This window comes from Acinonyx jubatus, chromosome E1, assembly GCF_027475565.1.
Source record: "Acinonyx jubatus isolate Ajub_Pintada_27869175 chromosome E1, VMU_Ajub_asm_v1.0, whole genome shotgun sequence".
In the NCBI taxonomy this organism is placed as follows: Eukaryota; Metazoa; Chordata; class Mammalia; order Carnivora; family Felidae; genus Acinonyx; species Acinonyx jubatus.
In genome coordinates, this window is record NC_069397.1 from 2,775,765 (window position 1) to 2,790,679 (window position 14,915).

The window sequence follows — 14,915 nt, forward strand, 5'->3', positions numbered from 1 at the left end:
GCAGCAGCCGCGGGGCCCCTTCTGCTCCCTCCCGGTGGGCGCCAGAGCCGCTGCGCACGTGCGCGCAACTACCTACCGCCTCTGGGAGCCTGGACTTCCGTAGACGCACAGTTCATATAAGTAGCAGAGCAGCTCTCTGGGAAGAGCCCGGATAGCTCAGTCGGTAGAGCATCAGACTTTTAATCTGAGGGTCCAGGGTTCAAGTCCCTGTTCGGGCGTCTCACTTTTTCTTTCTTTTCCTTCCCCCCCCCCCCCCCACGAACCTACAGCTCTTTTTGAATACAACTAATCTCTGTATTCCTTTAAAACAAAACGAAGGAAAAGAAAGCGTAACGAAAATGCTGTGACATGACTTTAAAAATGAAATGAGAGTAACCCCGTCGGGATTTTACTTTTCAGAAAGTAGAACGAACGATAGGTAGACAGTGGAGGGAAAGCAGACATGTTTTATGTGAATTTAAGTTTTCCAGTCAGCCACATTGGAAAGTAAAAAGAACCAGGCGAAATTAATTTTAACAACACATTTTATTTAACCCAATGAAATCTTATCATTTTAACACGTACTCGATATTTTAAAATTGTTAATGAAATTTTGACGATGTTCTTTTCAGTACGTACTATGTCTTCTAACTACGGTGTGTATTTTTTCCTTCACAGCACGTCTCCATTCACAGTTCAGGTGCTCCGAGGCGGGGGTCCACCGCCTCCAGCAGGTATTTGTGTTTCTGTTTTCTGTGAATGGCAGACACGCAAAATGAGAATATCAGTAATATGTACCCTCTCAAAGAAACCCCATCGCAAGTGGGTTCCATGGTGTAATGGTTAGCACTCTGGACTCTGAATCCAGCGATCCGAGTTCAAATCTCGGTGGAACCTTAGGTTTTGTACCACCGGAGTGCTGTTATATTTATGAGCTTGGGGCAGGAGCCTCATTCGTCACCTGAGAGGGTCTGAAAAGCCAGCGAGGATGCTGTCCTTTGTTTTTAAAAACAGACCAGGTAGTTGGAGCCTCCAGCACACCATCAGAACATACAGCCGTCGCTTAAATGTATAGCAAGTTGCGCTAGTCTTGGGAGCTACTGGTATTCGAGGACACGTTTAGGCACAGATCAGCTGTGAGGCACTTCAGGTTGCTTCCGCAGGTCCCATCAGGTCGTGGCTGACACAACCCGAGGCGGTCTGGAATACCAGAGAGTGGAAGGCGGTGGTGGCTTGGCTGCAAGGAGTCCTCGTAAAAACAAGGGGGGCGTCCCACCGGGGCGGCGGCGGGCGGTCAGGACTTCTATATGGGGGTACACAGGCCACCAGAAAAACTCCATCTTGGCAGCGGTGGGATTCGAACCCACGCCTCCGAAGAGACTGGAGCCTAAATCCAGCGCCTTAGACCGCTCGGCCACGCTACCTGCGTGGAAGATAGTCCTCCCTGTAGTCCTCCTAAGAGACTAGAAGGAGACCCCGGGCTCGGGATGGTTGTATTAGATCGGCCGGCCGGCCCTCTTGGGAGATCGCGGACCGAGAAGCAGTGGACGGCGAAACGGCCCGGCCGGAGGAAACAAGAGACACACCGATGTTTTACAACGACACAAGTTTATTTTCCTGGATGGGGCCGCATCTGGGAGTGGGGTGCGTCTGGGCCGGGAGCATCCCCCAAGCGGGCAGCCGCAGCTCTGTGCTCGCTCACATTCGGTTGCTCTCTGTCCCCGTTTCTTCCACCCGTGCGCGTCCGCACTCCCACCTGGCTCACGTGCTTTTGTCCCGCTACTTCTCCCAGGCAGGCCTGCGAGGTCGCAACCGGGCGCTCCTGGCATGCCCCGCCCAGAGCCCTCACACCCCTCTCCCTCCCCGCCCCTCCCACCCCCCCCCCCCACCCCCATGCTAGTACCCGTAAGCCGTCAGACGCCGCCGCCCGCCAGGTGGCTCTGTGGCGCAATGGATAGCGCATTGGACTTCTAGTGACGAAAGAGCGATTCAAAGGTTGTGGGTTCGAATCCCACCAGAGTCGATTTTATTTCAGGTTTTGTTTTTTTTTTTTCCCCCCCCCCCTCCCCTCTCTCTCCGACTTTTTCTTAAAGGCTCCCATCCCCTTCTCCCCCTACCCTATTTCAGTGTTTTCCACCTGGTTTCAAGCTCCAACCTCAGTCTCCGCTCTGCTCTCTTCTTTACTTACCTGTCTGCCCCGGGGCTTGGGCCATGGAGAGCAAGACTGGGGGGAGGGGCGGGAAACAGAAGGAAAGGGAGACAGAAGTGGGCGTGGACGCCGAGATAAAGGCAGGCCCCTGGCTCGGGGACACACGGGGATTGAATAACCACTTTATTCCATGCACTAAGGACTCGGGAAGGGGCTGGGTCTGGGCCGGGGGCAGAGAGGGTACAATCCTAGTCGCAAAGGGGGCAGGGAAAAGGGACAGAAACCGGGGAAATATATATTTATATAGATACTCTAATATAGACCACATCTCACCCGCGCGCTGCGCCCGCGCGCCCCGCCGCCCTCCCCAACACCTGCTCGCCCCGACGCCCGGGTCCCTCTGCTGCCCTCGGGCTGGAGTCTCTACCTCACCCCCAGCCCCCACCCCCACCCCCCCGCAAAGCTCAGGGCCAAGGTCTCCAGAAGGCGGGCGGCGGGGGCGGCGGGGCCTTGGGCGCCCCGTCTTGTCTGTGCGGCGGCGGCGGCGGCGGCGGCGGCGGCAGCAGTCCGGTGACGGGCGCCGGCGCGCCGGGATCCCCGGCGCGGGGGGAGCAGGGGGACGGGGACCAGGCGCAGCGCGGGCTCAGGGGGCCCTGGTGCACTGGGGGGCGCTGGTGCAGCGCGGGGCCGGGCACCGGGGCGGCGGGGTCCAGCGGTGGGCGCGGCGCCTGGGGCCTCGGATCTACCGGCTCCAGTCGGGGCGGCTTGGGGCGCAGGTAGACGTGCAGCGCGGAGAAGAGCTGGGCGCGGGCGGCCGGGCTGGCGTCGTGCGCGAAGGCCGCCAGACGGAGCAGGCACTCGCGGAAGCCGGACAGGTAGCAGCTGGCGAGCGCCTCGGCGTCCTGGGCTGGGGACCGGGGAACCCCTGGAGCCGCGGCCGGCGGGAGGACGGGCGGGCAGGGCAGGGACCCAGCAAGGGCGAGGGAAGGGGCGGGGCGCAGAGATAACCGAAGCCCGACAGACGCACAGAGACAGAGACCCAGAAGGACGGACAGAGGGAGAAAATGAGGGAGACACAGAGACAGACACGCGCGGGTGTTATTAACCTCGCCTCGGAGCAGAGCCTACCGCTCCCCAAGCCCACCGTCCATCGCAGGGTCCGCCCCAGCTACCCCGGCCCCGGGCCTCCGTGAATCCCCCCTCCCGCCCTCCGCTGCCCCACCCCCCCGCGCTGTACCCGGGGGCTCCACCCGGCTCCGCTCCCTCAAGTAGCCCACGGCGAACTCCAGTATCTCTGCTTTCTCCAGCTTCGGGTTGCGGAGGTTCTACAGACGGGAGGGGGAGGGCGCAAAGACAGAAAGGGGTGGGGAGAGAGGGGGAAGTGGCAGGGGGAAGAAGGGAGGGGGGGATGCGGGAGCTGGGGGTGCCCCCGATCGCGTTTGCGCGCCGCTCACGGAGCGCGCGACCGACCGAATGCGGAGTGGAGATGACGAGGAACGGCCCTGGGAAACCTCGAGCCTGGAGCGTCCAACCCGAGGGGGTGAAGCCCACCCAGAGTTGAGGAGCGGATTGTAAACAGCAAACCCCAGGGACTGAAATTAACCACCCTGCAGGCTGTTGGAGCGGGTGCCGGGAAAGAGGAGGGAGCATTTACAGACCCCAGAGGTGGAAGACTGACCCACCCTGGGAGTGAAATTTGCAGAGCCGGTGTGAAACTTACAGACCCCAGGGGTGGCCATGAAGAGCACGTTCTGAGAGCGAGAGGGGGTCTGGGATGGGACTGCAAAGGCGGGGCTGGGGTCGGGGTGCCTTGGGGCCAGGGTCGCCAGCGCAGCACGTGCCCCCACCCCAGTAGGAAGCCCTGGGACGCGAAGACCGGAGGCCTGGGGGTCTGGGGACGGCGGAAGGACTGACCTGGTCCCGGGTCTGCTCCAACAGCAGGAGCCTCAGCTCTTCCAGGCTGCGGTTGATGCGGTCCCGGCGCCGCTTCTCCACAAGCGGCTTCAGCATCTGCGACCGGCAGGAAAGGGAGAGCTGGCCGACCGGACCGAGACTCAGCGCGGCCGCGCCGGCGTTTGGGTCCCGCCGCCCGGGTCGGTCCCGCGCCCACCCCTTCCCCAAGACCCCAACGAGTGCCTAGGGCCAGGCCCATCGGGTCCCTCTCCGCTCCGCCTCCCAAAGCCCCTAGGGTCAATCTCTGTAGCTCGCCTCCTCTCTCTCCCGGGTCTTCTGCATTCTCCTCTCTGCCTTGTCCTCCCTCCTCCCCTGTCTGTGTCTCTCCGCCTCCTCTTTTCTCTCTACGTCTCCGTCTCGTGCAGTGTCTCTGTCTCAGTGGAGAACTTTGGGGGGGGGGCCTCTTTGCGCCCAGACACGTGGACACGTGGCCGCAAGGTGCCGGCCTCTGAGTCGGCGGCCCTGAATGTAAAAAGGGAGATACTCGGGGCTACCGCGCCTCTTCTCCCGCTAGCCCGTCTATGCAGTCGTCTTTCTCCACTGGTTCTAACATCTTCCTCCAGAGGTCAGGCCTCTGGGGCCAACGCCTTCCCGGCCTTCTCTACAAGGCTGCACTGGGTCAGCTCCGGCTCGCGCAGCACGCGCGGAGCAAGTGCCTATCCTCCCCGCTTTTCGTTTCCACCCACCTCCCTTAGCTCGAGCCCCCCTTATTTATTCCACTCGAATTCCGGCCCCCTCCCACGCCTTGCAAGCCGCAAGGTGCCAAATCCCACTACCCAAACCCAAGACCAGTACTGCCGCCCACGCAGCCCCTGCGCTGACCCCATCCCCATCCTCATCTTCGCCGCTTCCTTCCCAGCTCCTGGTTCCTTGGGTGCCCCGCACGCACACCTCTCCCCTTTCCAACCCTGCGTCTCCAGCCTCTTCCCTCACCCAGGGTCTCAGGGACGCGGTCCCCTGGACGGACCAGGGACCTCTGCCCCCTCCCCTCACCTCTCACCTTGGGGCCGTCCCTATTCTCCGCTCGATCCCGAGTGACCATCGCTCCTCCGGATCCTGGTGTGGACCGAGCCCAAGCCGGCCTTGCACCTTATATCCCGCAGCTCCTGAGTTGGGTGGGGTGGGGGTTGGAGCCGGGCCCGCCCCCTTCGGCCCCCGGATCCCCCTCCGCTAGGCCAGGAGCACCAGGCTCCCGGAAAGGGGAGGAGCGCAAGGGGGGAGGGGAAGAAATGAAACTGACCTAGGAGTGTGGGAAATGAGGGGCCAAGGCAGCATTGGCTGATTTAAGGACCCTAAGGCTGTATAATGAGGCGGGACTCCGCTGAAGGGAGAGGTTATTAGGGAGAGAGGGAGTTGAAGAGCTCTGGGGACAGGACTCTGGAATGAAGTTCGGAGTTCCCCTCCTCCACCACCAAACGAGGCTCTCTTGGGAGCTCACTGTTCCCCCACCGACCCTGAAATAAAGGTTGGCACCCCTCAACCCTCCAGGCTGGATCTTATACACCTTCACCCCAAATTCGCCTCCCGCTGGGTGGCTCTGTCCAATTCAACTGGGGCTCTGCCTGGAGGCAAAAGAGACGCGCAGTTCGATCTAAGCGAATCTTAATTCCATTCCCCCCCCCACATTGCGCGCACCGGTCTAGGCTTAGGGGATCCATACTGAGATACGTACTAGAGACCCAGCGGATCCAGTGGAAAAGAGGATGTGTTACCAAGCAGCAATTACAAAGGCAGAGCGAAGTAGGAGCCGGGGAAAGGGTCATACAGACGGATGGCTGGACGGGGGAGGAAGGGGACCCTCAAAGAAAAAAAGGAAGCAAGGCTTGGAGTAGGAGGTGGAGAGACCTATCCACTTAGAAGTATTTGACTCAAAACTAATTATAGGAGATCCAGGCCTTTGTCCGCCAGGACACGGGACACAAGGAGTGCTCGTGCCGCTTGCTCCCCGGGGACCCCCGTGAGGATAGGGGACTAGGGAGCCGACAGGTTTTGTTTTGGTTTTTTTAGGGACCAGAAAGAGATACAAAAAGGGATCAATACCCACCTCAAACCAAGAACATGACCCTCTGCAGAATGATGCGTGAACAGTCGGAGGCTTCAGGATAAAGTGTCTGAGAAGAAAAAAATCAGAGATTTAACGGGACAACCAGACGGCCCCGGACAAGGACACGGAAAGACAAGACTGCAGACCGGTTGGAAGATAAGCTGCGCAGTCAGAGGCGGATGAGGCCTTCCGAGCCGTCCCAGGGCCTCTCCACACGTTGTGTTGTTGGGTTTCTCCCCCCCCCACCCCCCCCCCCCCCCCCCCGCTTTCTTTCTTTCTCCCCACCCCCCTCCCCGCCCCGCAGCCTGCCCTGCCAAAGCCCGAGCCCGGAGAGACACAGACCTTGGGGAGAGTGCTCCCATTTGGGGTCAGGGCCGCCAGCACATCCCACCTCCCCCCTACCTGGGCCAAATGGGAGCGCAGATGTGTGGCTCCCGGCAGCCCCCGTCGCCCCCCTCCTTGGGAACCTGCGCTCGGGCGGAGTTTTTCTCACCTGCACGCGAGGCTCGGGGCCCCGGGCTGTTCGCACCCGGGTGTGGGGCCGCCCCCCGGCCATATGGGGCCACTTTATGGCCCGGCGGCCGGATCCGGGCGGGAGGAAGGATGGCCTGGCGCTCCACCCACGTCAGCTATTCGGGCCGCTCCTTCGCTGAGCCCCTGGCCCACACCTTCTCCTGGACCGCGGTGGCCTCAACGTCTTACAAGTTCAGGTAGGGCCACCAAGGGCTGGCTGTCGCTTGCATTGGTGGTTCAGTGGTAGAATTCTCGCCTGCCACGCGGGAGGCCCGGGTTCGATTCCCGGCCAATGCACACGCTGACTTTTTGGGGTTTTTTTCCCCCTCCCGTTGGCCCCAAATGGGGAAGAAATCTGCCTGAGAAGTTTGTCTATTTAACTCATCTTTTTTACCATAAGGTAGAGCTTGACGCTCTGGATGGAGATCCGAAGGCCGAAAGTCCTCCCACTGCCGTCCTCCCAGCCCGCGAGTCCTGCGGCCTTCCACACCCCTCCCTCCGCCCCCGGCTCCGCATCTCCGCAGGCGTCACCCTGAGAAAGGACACGCCGCTCGGATCCCTGCCCCGGGGGTCCTCCCACCCTCCGCGGGGGAGGGGCGAGGCCTTCCCGCCCTACGCGCCCTAAGTCCCGGGCCCTTCCGGCCATTTCTCTTCCTCGCCCTCTCCATTTTCTGTCCTCCCTGAACTGCGCTTTCTTTTTCTAAGTCCGTGGGTCCTGGTCTTCCTGTTATCGCGGTCTTTCTGCGCCCCCACGGCCGCCCCGGCGTCTCTATCTCGGCATCTCTCGCGTTCCTGCCAGCTGCCTTAGCGACGGCCGTGCGCCCTCTCTCGGTCTCCGGCTGTCTCCGTGCGTCTCTAGCTCCGGGTCTCTCCTCTCTCTCTCGTCTCTCCGGGTCTCTGTCGCCTCCCGGCACTCTGCGCTCCCACGCTCCTGCCAGCCCCTGGGAAGCTCGCTCACACCTCCGTCCCGCCCCGCCCGGACCCCGCCACCTCCCGCCCCGCCCCTTCCCGGCCGCTTTGATCCCGCACGCGTCGGGCCGGCGGGCGGCCGGGTGTCCCCCGCCAGCTGCCGGCGGCCACTTGTGAGCAGAGGGGAGGCGGGAGAGGGCGGGGGCGACCCTGGGCCCCCGGCCTGCCGCGCTGCTGCCCGCTGGCCTCCCTCCGCGCCGCTACCCGGGCTCCCGCGGGCCCGGGTCCCTGGTTCGCGGAGTCTGGGTCTCTGTCTGGAGCTCGCCCTGCGTCTGTGTCTCCGCCTCCGGTTTCTGCCTCCTGTCTCTCTCAACCTGTTTCGGCTGCGGGTCTCGTGTCTCTGGATTGTGTCAGTGACCAGGGATGCTCTCTTCTCTACTCAGGCGCGATAGCGACTCCCAGAAGGAAACTGTGCGACAATCTGGGCATCTGTACATCTGTGTGCACAGCCTCTCTGTTACTCATTCAGTCGATATTTATGGAGTGCCTCTGTGTGCCAAGTATGGTTAGGGCTCTCCCGAAGCCCTACATCTTGTGGGGAGGGGAGCGTAGAAAATGAAACATCAGATGGTCATGGGGGGGGGGGACGGGGGACAACCGGACATGGCAATGGCTTGAGAGTAAAGTGCTGCTTTCCTCTGGGGGGGTCAGAAACCAACTGGAGGAAGAGGTGGTATTTAAGGCCAAGGAAGAAACAGGCGAAAGGAAACAGCAGGTGCAAAGGCCCTGAGGCAGGAATGGAATTTGCGGGTGGGCCCTAGAGAAAGAGCGCCAGGGTTCCTGGGCGGGAAGATTTGGAGTACATCAGAGGCAAAAATGGGGAGGCAGGCATGGCCCACCACACAGGGCTTTGCAAGCTCGGAAATGACTTCGGATTTTATTCTTGAGGGCAATGGGAGGCGAGGGAGGGTTTTCATCAGGAAAGCCATGCTCGCCGATTTCTGTTTTAAAATGACCGCTTCGGCTGCCGTGTGAAATTGGGAGCAGGGACGACATTTGGGTTGCAGGAGCGGCCTCCTAGGCCTGACATGATGTGATGGCGGCTTGCGTGAGGTGGTGGCCGGGGCGAGACACGTGAATGGGCTCCCTCTGGAGTTTGGGCTTCAGTCACTGGGTGGTTGGTGGTGCCTTTTATGGAGGTGAGAGGCACCAGGGCAGTGGGGCCGTGGGGAAAGTTTGGTCGGTTGAGATCCCCTTAGACATCCGAGCGGAAATCACAGGTAGGCCAGGGATGTAGAAAGTTGGGGGTCAGAGATGGAAGGTAAATATGGGGGAGTCCCGGGGAGAGAGGCGGCTTTGAGAGGGGCTGGAGCAAGGAGCCCTGGGGCACCCCAACAATTGCAGTCCAGGCTGAGGAGGAAGAATTGGCAAAGCGCCTAGGGGGTTGGTAGCGACGAGAAGGGGGCCAGTGTCCCTGGGACAGAATTTGGGAAAGGAGGAGCAGTGGGCGTATGAAGAAGGGAACCCCGGCCCTAGCTAAGCTGCCGGGAGGTCAAATAAGGAGAAGAGAGCGAAGTAAGCATCAGTTTAGCATCTTGGATGTCACAGGTGACCTAGAGGGGGGGGCGGTGACTGTACACAATCCCAGGCCCCTGGGTCAGCTCAAGTGGGTTGATGGAAGAATGGGACTGAAGGCACGCAGACCGCGGCCTTCCATCAAGCAGACCCCTCCATCCAGTTCTGCTGTGAACGGTGAGCGGAACGCGGTGTGGCCCGTAGGGGCACAGGTGCCCCGGGCTGCTCTTGGGAGGTGGAGGGGTGCAGGAGGGCAGGGGCGGGGGGGCCGGGAGACTCCAGGACCAGGTAGGAAACTCAGCCTCAGGTGGTAGGGGAGACTCCTCACCCACAGGGAGATGGGGGGAAACTAAGGGCGTGCGTCAGTTGGGGTGCAGGAAGGGAGACACGGGTTCTCCTGGTTCCTGTCCTTTCCTCCGAGAAACACGAGTCAGGCTCGCTGCTGGAAGGGAGAGGGCTCAGGCGGTTTGAGGAGAAAGAGGGCGTGATGCGGTCATTTTGGAGAGGCGGCCAAACCTCGGGGGGTCAGAATAGTAGGATTTCTAGGCAGGTGGAGAGTCCGTTGCAGATGTGGGATCAAAAGTCTCAAGTTCAGGGGCCTGTTTCACCAGGAGGAGAATTAAGTGCATGCTTCAGAAGCCCCCTCGCTTCCCCCCACAGGCTCCTGGAAGGGCCCTAGTGATGCATTCACCGGGCCGTAGGCTTCTGGGACACCTGCGAAAGTGAGACGTTTTAACTGTAAATGGTAAAGACCTCTCTGTCTCTTCCCACTCTGCCTGCCTCCGGCGCGTTGGAGTGGCTGCGGCCAGTTTGGGGATCCAGGTATGGGATCAGTCAGCCTGGCTACCCCGGGTGTCAGAAGGGTTTCCGGGAAGCTGCCATCATCACCTGTGTCCGTCACGGGGCTTCGTGCCATGAAGGCCCAAAGCCACGAGGCACGTGCGATGGGAATGTGTCCAGTGGCTCGCGTCACTCTAAGCACGTGGACGGTAGGCGAGCAGCAAAATTTGAAAAGGAACCAGCAGCTGGTCTGTGGAGGTATGATGGGGATGGGCCAGCAGGTCGGGAACACACATAGAAAGCGGGGTTTCTGGACTTCCGTGACCTCTGCCAGCGTTTTCAACTTGTAAGTTGCCGTGATCTCGTTTCGCTCTAAGTAATGACTTGTGTACCCACCTTTGTATTCTTTTCCTTAAAAGCCTCTCTCCAAACCGTGGGAGTCTTCAGGCTCCCCAAACTGGGGCCCAGTTGGCATGGGGCTGCACCATTTTCTGATTTTCTCCGGCCGTGGCTCCTGTGCCGATAAGGATCACGTGGCTGTGAGGCCACCCTCCAGGAGGATGCCCAGTGTTTCGGGGGGTGGGGGGTGGGGGGGGTGCGTGCGCCCCCGTGGGCCTGGGTGCGTGTCCTTGCACCTGGTGTGCGTCTGGGTATCTGGGCCGCCAGCCTCTTCCTGGCCTCCCTCTCAACAGCGGGCCTCATCTGGGCTTGGGGGAGGGGAGCTCGTGTCCCACACGCGCTGGGCCCCTAGGGAGGCGGGCCGGGAACTGAGACAGCCCAGCTGGTGAAGTGTCCGGGCTTCCCCTCCCCCGCTGAGACGTCTCCCCAGGCCAGGGCTCCAAGACTCAGCTCCTCCCTCTTTGTTCTTCAAAGGGGAGGCTGGCTTCCTGGGACCCCCCCTGGGTCCTGGGTAGGGGGAGTTCCTGGAGGGTTGGGTCCTGGGGGGGGGTGTTGGGGGGTTGGGGGTTGGGAAGTAGGAGGACCAGGCCCCTGGGCCAAAGGAAGAATCAGGACAGAAGACCCCAAGTAATCCAAAACAAGACAGGCTCATCCTTTTGTTCCCTTACCGGGCCAACCGTTCTTGTAGGGGAACCGGGCCGATGAACGTTGTGTAAAACCGATGTGTCCAACGGTGGTAAGTGCGGTGGAGAGAAATGAAGCAAGGGGGTAGAGAGTGGAAATTGTACTTTCAGAGAAAGACTCATTGAGAAGGTGAAATTTAAGAGGTGAGAGTAAAAGCTACTGGGACGCCTCTGGGAAGGGCGCTCCAGGCAGAGACCAGCTGGCAGGAAAGCTTTGAGGGAAAACACGCCTAACTGGTCCAAGGAGCAGAGGGCAGCCTCTGGCCGACGGTAGTGTGGGAGTTGAGATCAGAGAGAGAAACGGGGCGGGGGGCACTGATCGGCTAGGACCTTCTAGGCCGTTTCCCGGGAAGGACTTGGGCAGGACTCTCCCACTCCTAAAGAGATGAGAAGGCTTTGGAGGGCTTCTTCCTGCCCACCCCCCACCCCGCTTTTTTGTTCTGTTCTATTTCTAGCATTTTTAATTGCTATATAATGTCAAACCTCCGCAAAAGCCCATTGTTTCCGTTTGTCTCATTTGCTTTGTCATTTCTCTCCAAAGACAGCATGCATAGAAAATACTCACTTTCCAGGGTTGCTTGGGTGGCTCAGTCGGTTGAGGGTCCAGCTCCTGGTTTTGGCTCAGGTCATGATCTCATGGTCGCCGAGATCGAGCCCCGGGTGGGGCTCTGTGGCTAGCAACGTGGAGCCTGCCTGGGATTCTTTCTCTCCCTCTCTCTTTCTGCCCCTCCTCCACTCCTGCTGTCCCTCTCTTTAAACAAATAAACCTAAAAAAAAAAAAGAAAGAAAATATTTGCTTTCTGAACCATTTGGAAGTACACTGGAGACATTAGGCCCTCTTGCCCCCAGTTACTGGGTGTGTCTTTCCCAAGAACAAGGACATTCGTAACATAACAGTATAGTTATCAGTATCAGGATATTAAAGTTAATATAATACCATTATTTAATCCCCAGTCCATATTCAAATTTCCTCAAGTGTTCCAGTGATGTCCTTAATAGCTTTTTTTTTTCCTGATCCAAGATGCGGTCCAGGATCGCATGGTTGCATTTAGTTACTGCGTCTCTGCGGTCTCATTTAATCTAGAAGAATCTATCGTTAAATCTTCACAGTTTTGAAGAGACCAGCGTGATTTTGGAGCTGGTCCTTCCGTTTAGTTTGTCCGATGGCTCTTCACGGTTAGAATCAAGTTATTCAGATTATGTATTGGGGGCAGGAACATCCCAGAAGCGACGGCGTGTCCTTCTGAATCACGTCAGAAGACACGTGTCAATTTGTCTCAATACCGAGACGCTGACTTTGATCACTCAGTTGGATGGCATTGGCCACATCTGTCCACTGTAAAGTTATTAGCCCCCCCCACCCCGAATAGTAATTAATATGTACTTTGTGGGAAGACACTTTGAGACTCTTCGCTACATACAGCCCATTAAAGTTCAATCACTACTCCAGTATCCATTGATGACTTCTAACTCCAGCACTGTTTCTGCATTTATTAGTTGGGCAGTTGACTATAAAATATAAAAAGAGCTATCCCCTTCCTTCCCATTTTATTTCTTTTTCCTGTTATGAACTTTGGAGTCTCCATTCAGTGAATCATGGTCCACCACAATCGTATTTTAATGCTCAGATTGTCCCAGATTTAGCCAATGGGACCTCCTTTAACTGTAACCCTGAGCCGTTGGGTCTCTTTTTAAAATAGATACGCGAGATTCTTTGAGCATTTCTTTCCTTTCCTGGGCAACAAGATGTTCCAAGATCGTCTTATAATTCCCTAACCTGGAACCAGCCTTTTTTCCTAGGAGCCCTGGTTCATTCGAGCGGAACGCGGTATTTAGTAACCAAGATCCGGGCACTTGGTGTGCTTGTTGGTTCTTGTGTATCTTTCCTTCTAGGCTCTCTCAGTGGAGCAAGCTAGGAGATATATGTATTTCTATATGTGGTGTATGCGCACACATTTCTTTCTGTATCTACACACATTAAAAGCCATGAATTCATTTTGATATCCCATTGGAAGGCTTCAAAGAGAGGAAGGACAGAATCTGATGTATGTTTTAAAAGGATCACTAAGCCCAATGTGTTCAGAGGAAGAAGAGAAGAAGGAAATAATTTAGGGGCTATTGTAACAATCTGGATGCAAGATGTGGGGCCTCGGACCAGGGTGTAGTGGTGATGTTTTGACAAGCAGTCACGTTTTTTTAAACCCGTTTTAATAAGAAATCGTGACTGATTTGATGTGGAGTGGGTGTGTGACAAAGAGACAGAATCGGGGGTGATCCTAAGGCTTTTACTCTGACCAACTGAAGAAATGGAATTTTCCATTACTGAACTAGAAAAGTGCAGGTGACGTTCATTTTGGGGAGGCCAAGAATTTGTTTGGCCAATTTATTTGTGATTCCCTATTAGATATCCAAGTGGAAACGGTAAGTAGGTAATAATATATATGCATCTGTAATTCGGGGAAGAGTTCTGGATCCGGAGATGAACATTCTGGATGTACTAATGTGTTATTCGTTGATATTTATAAGAGTGAGTACAGATAGAGAAGAGGTTGGAAAAGCGAGCCAGCGGGAACACTCCGACATTCAAGGATCCGGAAGGTGTTGACCCACCAAAGGAGTCTCTGTAGGAGCTGTTCATGATGTAGAAGGAGTATCAGAAGAGGTAGGGTGTCCTAGAAGGCAGTGAAGAGAGCGTTTCTAAGGGGGAGAGTAAGCATCCGTGTCAGCTGGTGCCAAATAGCGATCAATGGGTTTAGCAATGCGACGGTCACTTGGTAAACTTAACAGGAGCATCTTGGAGGAATGGGGTGGGGGGAGGCACTTGATTAGAGGGGCTTCCAGAGAGAATGGGAAGACGGCATGGGGGAGAGTGGGTGTATGGTAACATGCTTTGCGGGAGAGGGGAACAGAGACGTGGAGTGGTAGATGAAGGGCCTCGTGGAGTGGGGTTGAGAGGAGGGAGACAGAAACAATCTCGGAGGAGACGGGCAGGGGCGTGGGTCAGGGAAGCGGAATACGCGGGCGGTATAGCACTGGGCAGCGTGCTGGGCTCGGTGACGGGGAGGAACTCGGAGACGCGGTTCAGGGACACGGTCGCCAGAGCGTAAGGCCCGCGAGGGGGCGCTCGCGGGCTGGTCGCGGGTGGCTGAATCCCGAAGACTAAAGGCCGGATCCTTCCCGGGGAAGGAGGCGCTAGAAAAACAAAGGCCTTTCTCCTTCGAAGGCAAGGATAGCCACTCCCAAAAGTACGCACGCTGTGAGCAGGATTCGAACCTGCGCGGGGAGACCCCATTGGATTTCGAGTCCAACGCCTTAACCACTCGGCCATCACAGCCGCGTGCGGCTTGGGGCCTGCGCCACTATAGCTGCCTATCAACGGGCCCGCCTCCCGCCGGCCCCGCCTCTCCGCCTCGAGACGTCTGTGCGCGTGCGCCTCCCCGCGGCGGTGCGGGCCTCACCTCCTCGCCAGCCGCCGGAGGCCTGCGGAAGGGGCGGTTCTCGCGTTCTCGCTCCCTGCCCCAAGTCTCAGGACGGCCCCAACAAAATGAGGCAGAACCCGAACCCAAGCCCAGGGCGCCGTGCCCTTGAACGCATGGGATGCCCGCGCCACCCTGGTTCCTGAAAGCGAAGTGGGGGTCGGCCTGCCGATTCACGCTAAAAGTGCGCGGGAGCGGAAGCTCAAGGTGGAAACGGCTTGGTAAGAATAAGAATCTCTGGAAAGGCGCCACAGAAAGACCCTTCGGGAAGATTGGAGAGACGCGTTGCCCTCGGAGCAATAATATACCGCTTTCTGCGGACCCAGGCACCGCTGGGATTCGAACCCAGGATCTCCTGTTTACTAGACAGGCGCTTTAACCAGCTAAGCCACGGCGCCGCCGGAAGGCGCCGTGCGCCTGGAGATAGATCAGCTTCTCGCGGGAGTCAGTGCGTG

General features: G+C 58.2%; 1 protein-coding gene and 7 non-coding genes across 11 annotated transcripts; 4 read left to right on the forward strand and 4 right to left on the reverse strand.

Annotated features, from left to right (window-relative positions):
* Positions 1-145: 145 nt before the first annotated feature.
* TRNAK-UUU (transfer RNA lysine (anticodon UUU)) lies at positions 146-218 on the forward strand. Its single transcript has one exon. It is a non-coding gene; the product is annotated as a tRNA-Lys (tRNA).
* Positions 219-804: 586 nt separating this feature from the next.
* TRNAQ-CUG (transfer RNA glutamine (anticodon CUG)) lies at positions 805-876 on the forward strand. The gene has a single exon. It is a non-coding gene; the product is annotated as a tRNA-Gln (tRNA).
* Positions 877-1,321: 445 nt separating this feature from the next.
* Positions 1,322-1,403, reverse strand: TRNAL-UAG (transfer RNA leucine (anticodon UAG)). The gene has a single exon. It is a non-coding gene; the product is annotated as a tRNA-Leu (tRNA).
* Positions 1,404-1,915: 512 nt separating this feature from the next.
* TRNAR-UCU (transfer RNA arginine (anticodon UCU)) lies at positions 1,916-2,002 on the forward strand. Its single transcript is given in 2 exon segments — positions 1,916-1,952; positions 1,967-2,002. It is a non-coding gene; the product is annotated as a tRNA-Arg (tRNA).
* A 292-nt stretch (positions 2,003-2,294) lies between these two features.
* On the reverse strand, positions 2,295-7,484 carry HES7 (hes family bHLH transcription factor 7). 4 transcript variants are annotated; one of them, XM_027047384.2, is made up of 5 exons: positions 6,619-7,484; positions 6,126-6,192; positions 4,043-4,138; positions 3,366-3,453; positions 2,295-3,053 (listed from the first exon to the last, which is right to left on the reverse strand). In XM_027047384.2, the coding sequence occupies exons 3-5, from the start codon at positions 4,136-4,138 to the stop codon at positions 2,593-2,595; spliced, it is 645 nt and encodes a 214-aa protein (XP_026903185.2). In that variant the 5' UTR covers positions 6,126-6,192; positions 6,619-7,484; the 3' UTR covers positions 2,295-2,592. The 4 variants fall into 4 exon arrangements, with proteins under 4 accessions (XP_026903185.2, XP_053068068.1, XP_053068065.1 ...); XM_053212093.1 differs by lacking the exon at positions 6,619-7,484 and having other exon boundaries at positions 6,126-6,347; XM_053212090.1 differs by lacking the exons at positions 6,126-6,192; positions 6,619-7,484 and adding an exon at positions 5,082-6,117.
* On the forward strand, positions 6,865-6,935 carry TRNAG-GCC (transfer RNA glycine (anticodon GCC)). Its single transcript has one exon. It is a non-coding gene; the product is annotated as a tRNA-Gly (tRNA).
* A 6,752-nt stretch (positions 7,485-14,236) lies between the features above and the next one.
* On the reverse strand, positions 14,237-14,318 carry TRNAS-CGA (transfer RNA serine (anticodon CGA)). Its single transcript has one exon. It is a non-coding gene; the product is annotated as a tRNA-Ser (tRNA).
* Positions 14,319-14,784: 466 nt separating this feature from the next.
* TRNAT-AGU (transfer RNA threonine (anticodon AGU)) lies at positions 14,785-14,858 on the reverse strand. The gene has a single exon. It is a non-coding gene; the product is annotated as a tRNA-Thr (tRNA).
* Between the last annotated feature and the right edge of the window lie 57 nt (positions 14,859-14,915).

Excerpts from the sequence above, each read along its gene's own strand:
- HES7 (XM_053212090.1), bottom strand. The coding sequence starts at position 5,123 with ATGGTCACTCGGGATCGAGCGGAGAATAGGGACGGCCCCAAG. Across the intron at positions 4,139-5,081 it reads AGAATAGGGACGGCCCCAAG|ATGCTGAAGCCGCTTGTGGA; the intron begins GTGAGAGGTGAG and ends TGCCGGTCGCAG. Across the intron at positions 3,054-3,365 it reads GAGCCGGGTGGAGCCCCCGG|GGGTTCCCCGGTCCCCAGCC; the intron begins GTACAGCGCGGG and ends CCGCGGCTCCAG.